The 9720-nt window shown below is 39.2% G+C and overlaps 1 protein-coding gene across 11 annotated transcripts in view; it reads right to left on the minus strand.

Annotated features, from left to right (window-relative positions):
- Positions 1-9268, minus strand: part of PTPRC (protein tyrosine phosphatase receptor type C) — a 279056-nt gene extending 269788 nt beyond the window's left edge. For 7 of the 11 annotated variants that reach the window (XM_073592959.1, XM_073592956.1, XM_073592958.1 and 4 more), the window contains exons 1-2: positions 9118-9268; positions 8932-9030 (exon numbers count right to left, since the gene is read on the minus strand). In XM_073592959.1, the coding sequence (XP_073449060.1) occupies positions 8932-8998 (67 nt within the window). In that variant the 5' untranslated portion in view covers positions 8999-9030; positions 9118-9268. The remainder of the gene's footprint in view (positions 1-8931; positions 9031-9117) is intronic. The other 4 variants (XM_073592964.1, XM_073592963.1, XM_073592962.1 and 1 more) reach the window with 1 other exon arrangement.
- Between the last annotated feature and the right edge of the window lie 452 nt (positions 9269-9720).

Here is a 9720-nt window from a genome sequence, read left to right on the forward strand (position 1 = left end):
CCAGCAGTGACTGGTAAAGTGCATGTGTAAAGCGCTCCTTACCATTGATGACCAGGCTGTCTGGTACTGGATGGTGGGGATCATAGTGGGGTGGGAAAAGGCCTAGGTCACTGGAGTGAGGAAGTACAGCAAGAAACCAAGGAGGGCATAGTGTGGCTTACCGCAAGCAGCTGGAAACTAAGAGAACACATAGTGGTGAGGACTGCACAGAGTTCTCTGCAGATATAGAGTTTTCAAATCTTGTCTACAGTTTTTTCCCTGGGGCCAATCTTAGGGTATAGTGTCAGGTGAGGAGTCAGAGTAGAGGTCATTAATTTGATGTACCATGACACCTGATCCCTGCACTCTGTATGTTACCCACCCCAGATCCCTGCACTCTGTATGTTACCCACCCCAGATCCCTGCACTCTGTATGTTACCCACCCCAGATCCCTGCACTCTGTATGTTACCCTCCCCAGATCCCTGCACTCTGTATGTTACCCACCCCAGATCCCTGCACTCTGTATGTTACCCACCCCAGATCCCTGCACTCTGTATGTTACCCACCTCAGATCCCTGTACTCTGTATGTTACCCACCCCAGACTCCTGCACTATGTATGTTACCCCTAGACCCTTGTAAGTTACCCACTCCAGTCCCTGTACTATGTACCTTACCCAGTACGGACCCTTGTACTATATACGTTACCCAACTCACACCCCTGCACCATGTACGTTACCCAACCAGGCCCCCTGTAATATGCATATTACTGTACATACTTCCAATTTCTGCACCCTGTGCATTAGCTCAAGTTTTCACCCCTTACACTTTTAGGCACAATTTTGCCACACCCACGCTTCGCCATAGCATGCATAATTACAAGATCGCTGAATTTCTGGCAGTATCAACTGGTATTTTTCTGTACTTGCAGCTTATTCTAAGAGACAAAACATGGGAATTTTTAATTTTTTTTTTTTGCCCTGTAATATCCCTGGTCACACGATTATTTGCAATGCTCTCTATGTGCATGGAATAATGAGAGGTTTACAATGGGTAGGACTAGAATTACCTGGCCTGCTGATAGACATATCTCTGATTACCAGCCACAAGGAGATTTTTAGTGATGTTTTAACTGACATGCTGTACTATGGTTGTAATAAAAGCCGGGGTGAGTTTTTTTAATTTTGTGTATACATTTTCAGTAATTTAAATTTGACTGACATGTGCTGTACATTTAAACTATATGAAACAAAGTTGCTCAACATCAAGGATGTGGGGATTTTTCACTCGCATCCAGCAAACTTGTAGATTACTCAAAAATAAAACACCATTCACACCAAGCTGCCACTTCCTTTGACATATAATGAATGTAACCTTTTTACCACATATACTGTAGATGGAAAATTAGTTTAGTATTTCATTTAACCAAGTAGACATATTAAAACTTAAAGTTATAGTAAAGGTATTTTTTAAAATTAAAATAAAAAAAGATGTGATACTTACCTGCTCTGTACAACGGTATTGTACAGAGTGGTGTTTTACTTCCTCACTGGCTGCCCCCCACCAGCATTGTCCACTTCTCCTTCCTCCGGATGCCTCCTTAGCAAGCCAGGTCCATAGAAACATACAGCGCCGGTAAGCTCTCATCACAGGAGTTTGACTGACAGCAGCAGGAACATATGGCTCCTATTGCTCTCAGTTTTTCCTATGAGACCAGGAAGTGTGAGGAGTGATGCTGCAGCTGGGACGGTGCTGGAGCGGTGACAGGAGTCAGGTACTTTTAGGGATGGGGCAGGTAGCATGGGTAGTGAGGAGTTTTTTTCCATAATGCAAAGAATGCTTAAACAAAAATTGAAAGTGCTTCTAAAGGCTGACTGTTTTTTACCTTCATGCATTCTATGCATGAAGGTAAAAAACATTCAGTGTGCAGCTCTCTCCACAACCCCCCTTATACTCACCTAAGCCCAATCCCGGTCCAGCAAGGTGAATGAGAGCAGAAGCTCTCCCGGGTCTCTGCCTCCTCATTGGCTGAAACACTGCAGCGGGAGCCATTGACTCCCTCTGCTGTCAATCACAGCCAGCAAGGAGGGTGCAGGAGCCAGGGCCATGCTCTTAGTGACTCATAGACACAAAGAGGTGGCTCAGTAGTGAGCACACACACAAGTGCCCCCAAAGCAAGCAGCTTGCTCTGGGGGCACTCAGTGGGGGAAGGGGTCAGGAGTGCCAGTGGGGACCCGAGAGGAGGAGCATCGAGGCTGCTCTGTGCAAAACCATTGTCCAGAGCAAGTAAGTATGACATGTTTGTCATACCTCCCAACATTTTGAGATGGTAATGAGGAACACCTACTAGCAAACGAATGTAGGCATAGGAAACGCCCCCGTCACACCCCCTTAAAGGTGAATTAACAAAAAAAAAGTTCATCCACAAGGGCTTTTTTTTACCACTACTATTCTTTTAGCGCGCATGTGCTGGCCGGTGTGAGGTGTGCGGGCGTTGCTTCAGGATTACGCTATGTTGCTCTTCCTTCCTTTTTGGGGCATTGTTTGTGAGAACAACTCTAGGTTATGGGCATAGCCCTCTCTGCATCCTGGGCTCTTTTTGTGGAAGATAGTGAGCTATCTACGGTCTGAGGAAGTGTCTAAACGGTGTTCCCATCTCACTAAAGGCCCCGACCGGGTTAAGGTCACAAGCTTTTTAAGCTTGCCATTTGGTAAGCACCCATTTTATTCGTAACACTGTGGTGTGGTGAAGGTCCATCCAGCCCCATCTGTGTTTGCCTATAAGGGACTTAGTTGTCCGGTTTATCCATTGCACCTTTGAAGATTTTCTTCCATTTATTGGACTTTATTTTGTCACTTGATTGTTTATGAGTTTTATTTATCACTATTCACCACTTGAGATTCTACCTATAATATTTAAATCATAGCGCTGCTTCTTTTTGTTTATTTACTGTATAGTGTGTGTATCTCACATATAAGCGGCTGCTCTTTTTTCAATTGCCTGTCAATTATTTATTTGCTTGATTGTTCTTTTTTGTATAGATCATATAGCGCGGTGGTTTCCTCTTTTATTCTTTTATATCGGCTTTTAAAATTTACAAATGTAGCAATTTAGAAATTGGATGAAAGGTTTAGCACTGGGAAACACTTTTTGAAAGATAAAAAGTGCATTTTATACACAACTATATAGATCAGACCAAAATGAGGGACAAATGAGGGGGAAAGAGGGACAGAGGGACATTGCTCCAAATCAGGGACAGTTCCTTTGAAATCAGGGACAGTGGGGAGCTATGTGTTTGTTATTTAAAACAAATAATAATAATTGAACCTTTACAATCACTTTAACTTTAGATCCACATTAATGCCAGAAAGGCACTATTTATTCCAGTTATGTATTGAAAAAATATATATATACTTAGAAAAGTAGGGATAGAACTCGAATAAGAACTATAATAAGTATGTGTGTTGACACCAGCCTTCTGTAAGCCTCTGTACAGCAGGGGGCTGGAAGCACTCTGGACCAATTAAATGCTATAGCTTTGCACTGAACTGGGGTGAACAGTGGGAGGACCTCATGAGTGTATTACTGCTCCTCCACATTGAGGGGACGCCCGCAGATCACCAGATCAGGCTATACTCCTTCACAGTAGTGTAGACTGTAAGCTGTACAGAATGAATCCAGTGGCTGGGTCACAGGGCTGGCTTAACAGAATTATATATTCTTTGACAAGTAGCACAGTTCACATAAATGTATTCCAACTGTACATTAAGACTTTTCCCTAGAATTCAATTTTAACCTTAAACTCTAGGCAAAAAGTAACTATACATATAAAATGCATATTCAGTATGAGAGGAATTGTACCTCCAAAAAGGTCTGTATTTCTGTTCATCCACATTTAGGATTTATACATCTCTGCTACACAGTACAGCCAGCCTGAAAACCTGCCTTTTCTCAACTGCAGTCATGTAATACAAAGTCTCATCTCTACCCCAGCCTGTGATTGTACAGTGAAGGAGAAGCAGCAGACTGATATGCTCATTTCTTGTCACTTTTCTCTCCATTCCTGGCAGCATGTTAGCACATAAGCACTGCAGCACACCTGACTGGCTCCTTGTGCTGCTTTTACCTACCCTGTCTGAGATTTGCTGTACAGGAAATTGCAAGACGCTGATACCAAATTCAATTCAGATAGTTATATTAGTTGCATTTAACCTTTTTGCTGCCAGAGCCGTTTTTTGCATTTTTTACATCCATGTTTAAAAAAAAAATTAAAGGCCTGAAGATTACATAAACATGATATATTTTCTAAAAGCAGACACCTTAGAGATTAAAATAGTGTCAGCTCCATTTTTTTATGTCACACGTTATTACCGCAAAATTTCAGTAAAAAACACACTAAAGTGCATTTTAGGGCAAACAAACGCAATAAACTACTCACATTTTTGGTAAAGTATAAAAGATAAGGTTGCACTGAGTAAATAGATACCCAAAATGTCAAAGCTAAAATGTGTGTGTGCCCATGAAATGGCGACAAACTTCAGTACCCTATATTTTCTATAGGCGAGGTCTCAAAAGTCCCCAGGAGTTATCAGTTTAGTGTTATGGAGGAGGTCTTCTGTTAGAATTATTGCTTTCACTCTGGCGTGCATGGCGATATGTAACATGTGTATTGCAATTGACGTTTTCATGCGTAGGCACCCCCATCGCCTGCATTTACGTTCGTACGTGCGTATATGTGGGGGTGGCCTCAACATTTTTTGGGAGAGGGATTTTATGTGCTTGGGTGTAACTTTATTTTTTTGCATAAAAAAAAAAAAAAAAAAAAAGTTTTTTATGTAAGTTTTTTTTTTTCATTACATAGTGATGTTTTTTAGGTGACAGGTTCTCTTTAATGAGGCATGAAGGTTTTAAAACACCCTGCTTGTCTCCTTTGGGTTCCACTGACTGTTTTGTAATGCAGATCACATTGCAAAACATCCTTTTCCGGTTATGCTAAGTGATGTCATAGACGTCGCTTTCCAGGTCACAACAAGAAGGGGAGGACAGAGGACGTGTGTCCGCTCTTCTCCTTACCCTCCAGCCGTCGGCACTCACCATGTCGCTCCCGGGCCAGCAGATGGGCAAGAGGAGCCTGGAAAGCATGGCATGGCGAGGCGGCGTGGGGGGCGGGGGGGGGGGGTCAGGGTTGGGTGTGAGCAATGCTTTCACCAGCATTGTGTGTGAAACCCCTCGCTGTCAGGTCCGTAAGTCATACGGACCTCGCAGGGAAAGCGTTAAAAGTTGGATTTTTTTTTTTTATGACTATGGCTACATTTATTGGCAGTTTTTTTTTCTGCCAGGAGAAAAATAAAGAAATGTGGAGCAACAGACCTTTATGTTAAAGCGGCATTAAACCCAAAACCACAAATGTAATATATTACAGAAGATTACCAATCATTAAATATAATGGCTGTATTAGGCCCCTTTCACACAATAAGCCCACTCGGATCCGCTTGTCCGTTTTACTAGGGGATCCAAGAGGGCCACCCATTGACTCCTATGGGCAGGCGGGTGTCAGCGGAGATGTGTCCGTTGACACCCGCCTGCCATCCGATCAACTCATCAGTTTTCTTTTTTTAGGCTTTTTTCCCCTGTGTTTTCCCCTGGTTATCTGAAAAGTAACACACCTCCTGCATTAGAGTGCCACCACTCTGGCTGAATGAGCACAGGGGGCAGATTTGAACAACAGTATTGTCAGTCTTGGGGAAGCAGAGTGTTAGAACTACTAGCAGATTTAAATACACTAAGAAATCAAAGACAAACTTCAGCTAATGCTTTATAATCAGTTACAGCAACAGGTTTTACTTAACTAAATAAAAGCTGATCATATAAGCACCCCTGCCAGTGTTAAATTGCCTGTCTGTTCCCTGTAACTGCAAGAGTGGTTTTCTGTTAAAAAAACAACTGACTTACTGACAAGATCACCAGATGAAATTAGAAGAAAGAAAGCCTAAAAATGTAAACTGATACAGCCATTTGTTGAAACAATTCCCTATATATACATAATCTAAACAGCATACTGCAGAAAACAGGATTTTTATTTAAATCGTTATCTTCTTCTTTTAGGCACTGCTACCTACTTCTTTTATTTGTGAACCCCTTTCTTATTGGAGGTGATCAACACTAATTTTCATGAAACAACAAGCAGTGTCAAGCAATAGGGGGTCGAAGGTAGGAGCAGCAATTAGTGAGGGCACATTAGGAAACATGCTGCCTTCACTAGCAGGCTATCTTTTTCCAAATGTGTCTAAACACAATTAGTTTGAGATTATAAAATGTATGATTTTCCATGAAGTACTATATACAAGTCAGGACTGTCAGTAAATTATATTATTAGATTGTAATCATTTTAGACCATCGTAAGAGCATGTAGCTGCCAGAAGGGCATCCAATTGATGGCATAGCTGAACACTTACATTCTGAGGTTCTATGTTAGGCCATATGCAAAAAGCATATTTATCTATCTTTGGCAATCTTTATCTTTGAATTTCCACTGCATAAATCTTATATTTCATCTGAAAACAGTAGCATGTAACAAAAAGTATGAAACCTGCATTTAATGTAAAACATTTCATTTACCAACAATAAACCCAAAAATGTACAACGCCATATTTCTCATACCATCTAAACATGCATAAAAAACTTGAATTTTGCTATCACAAAACATTGCCTACACATATCTAGGACCCTGTACTTAAATATCTCAAACCCAAAACTTCAATAGATGCCAATGCTTTTCCCGCTCTCAAAACGGTTAACAGCTTATTATAAACTATGGTTGTGAAAAAGAAATTGCACACCTACCTAAAACTATATATATTGTTTTAATTTTGCAATGGTATCAAGACTGCCAAATTGTTAAATTAATATTTAGGGACACTTAGCTATGAAAGTATACAAGAAGAATCGTTAAGGGATCAGAAAGATCCTACAACCCTATCATATCGTTTGTAATACAGTGTACCTCTATAATGTATTAGCAAACTAAAATACCATAATTACAAAGAAATAATTGAATATAAACATCTGAAAATAGACATTCTATTGGGAAGCTGTTAAATTGAACTAGTTAAATTGAAAAGAGGTCAATAGACAAACCTCTGAAATCTGCCAGAACCTTAGGAAATCATCTACAGTATATATCAAGGGTGTGTGCTTTTTCTAAAATAAGCCATGAATAAAATGTTAATGTATATAATTGTAGGCATGTGTTTACTTACATAAAAAAAAAAGGAAATAAATGAGTTTGTCTGTTTCTAAATTTTGTTTGATGCACATTTTTAAATGTATTACTTTAACAAATGTGTAAAATGTTTTTGCCTAATATGGAACTATATTCATTTACAAGTGTTTTAATTTAATTAAATTTTATTTTAAACTTAAATGTATATTAAATTTCAATTAATTGTTTGTGAGACCAGTAGATGTCTAAGAGCACCTTCATGTTATTAAACCTGAATCTATGTTTATTCACAATAACCGTATGCATTTTTCTGGACTGTTGGCTTTGAGTGCCAAACTGGAAGAAGGTTTTAATTGAAAACTAGTAAGTAAATGAATATAAACAAAGCAATGCTGGAGACACAAATATATAGTTCAATTCAACCCAGTTGGTGAAAATTTAGAGAATAAGATTAGGTATATGTCATTTTGTTTAGTGTATAGCAGTGAATAGGCGTTTTTGCCTAAGATCTTCCATTGAGCAGTGTGGGTTCAAGTTTTAACAGCCTTCCTAGGGACAAGAGTATTATTATACACAGTTTTAGTCAGAGAAATGCCAGGCTAAGACAACACACAAAAAAATCTAACTACATTCTGAATTATGTTTAAAGTTAACATTCCACAGCAGCCATTTTAAACCAGGGTTCTATGAAACCCTAGGGTTCCTAGAGAGATTTTTAGGGGTTCCTTGAGGTGACTGATTGACCTTTCATTTGATGGTGTCTGCATATTTCCAGGGCCATTGCCACTTGACAAAGCCGCCAGCATGCCACCAATGAACTTTTAGATGGCTGCAAGGGTGGCATTCTGACATCCACTATAAGGGATGCATTCTTCCTATTGACCATGAATTTAAGGGTCATTTTTCCCATTGACCCCAAAGAATTGGTTTTAGTAAAGGTTCCCTGAGACCTGAAAATTATTTTAGGCATTCCTTTGAGCTAAAAAAAAAGTCAAGAAAGGCTGCTCTACAGAGGCAAACAAGTAAAACTACCGGTACCTGCAGGTTAGCTCACATAAATCTACTGAGGGAGTGCTAGGGATTTGTGCTGGCTTGTTATCAACAAATATTGAAACTCTTTTTTACTTATCATTTAGTGGAACTGGATATTGACTATGTTTATTTATATACATGATATATTCACATAGATTTGGTTCAGTACTTTCTCTATTTAAAAAAATATGTCAGTGTCACACAATATTACTGTAAATGTGAATGTATTTCTATGTGAAATGTGTGCTAATCTATGCAGTTATGTGGTTAGAATATGTGTTTCTTGCAAAACCCAAGGATATGCATTTAGTAATATATATTAAGCCTTTATCCAGAACACCTAGAATAGAATTATCCTCCTCAAATTTTTTAAGAACACAATAATGAATTGAACTGAATCTGAAATGTTCTTATTGTAGCCTACTAGCAAGCATTATCTAAATATTAACTAAAAATATGACTCAGTACTTTGTCTGGAAAGTTAAAAACTATTTGCCCCTCTGTTAAAATTTTCAAGCACACATGAATGATAGTGGGCATCACTGCCAAGCTCAATAGTCAACACTGATCTGTTTTCAAACTCTGCTAAGCAAACTTAATCTCAGATAACATAATGTATCAGATAAAGATACAAAGCCAGTTAAGCTCTTGTGTACAACCATTCACATATTAATACTTATAGTAATAGATCTCTTACCTGAGGTGACATTATTTTGGTCCCATAGAAGAAATCCAATCACTAGCAGCTTTATATACCAATTCATTTTGATACAAGCCCCAGCGTGTGTGTCTGTCCCTACAATTTACACAAACCAGTAGATATCAGGTTAGCAATGCTGCAGAAGTTGGAGATAGGTATTAGAGAAGTAAGGCTTTTACATACGGTGTAACTCTTATCTATCCTCTTGCAGCTTCCTCTGTGACTTAGAACTGTCTGTATACCATGCTATGAAACTAAGAGAGCAATGCTTAATTGGTCCTACCTACTTCTTTAAAGCTTCCAGGAAGTTGGTTTTTCAAACCGCGTTGTCATTTCCTTAGCAGAATTATGAACCATGAATATACACAGAGAATAGCGTAATACCAGTCAAGAAAGGCAATGCAGTTAAGTCATATCTTGCTGGGATCCCTACTACTACTATGTCATTTTTTGGGAGTTCAAGTGTTAGTGAGCCAGTATGACAAGAGTCAATATACTAGGGTACCTTTATTCAGAAGGCCCACGGGTCAGATAAAGCCTGCATCATCAGCTGTTCTCCTATATTATACTTCCCCCTACTCAGATTAGCCCTCTTTTTCAGCTGAAACTGACTATTCTACAGTGAACATAATATTGACTTTCGTTCTGACAGGATAACTTAGATGAACAGTATAGTTTTCAAAGTGTAAGTAGAGCAGAATAAATATCATATGATTCAAAGCAATCTATATAAAGCAAACTACCACTAGTTTTTCCTGTGTTTTGAAGGTCAGCTGAAGTGTGGAA

The sequence above is a fragment of the Aquarana catesbeiana genome, linkage group LG07 (assembly GCF_042186555.1).
Source record: "Aquarana catesbeiana isolate 2022-GZ linkage group LG07, ASM4218655v1, whole genome shotgun sequence".
Classification (NCBI taxonomy): Eukaryota; Metazoa; Chordata; class Amphibia; order Anura; family Ranidae; genus Aquarana; species Aquarana catesbeiana.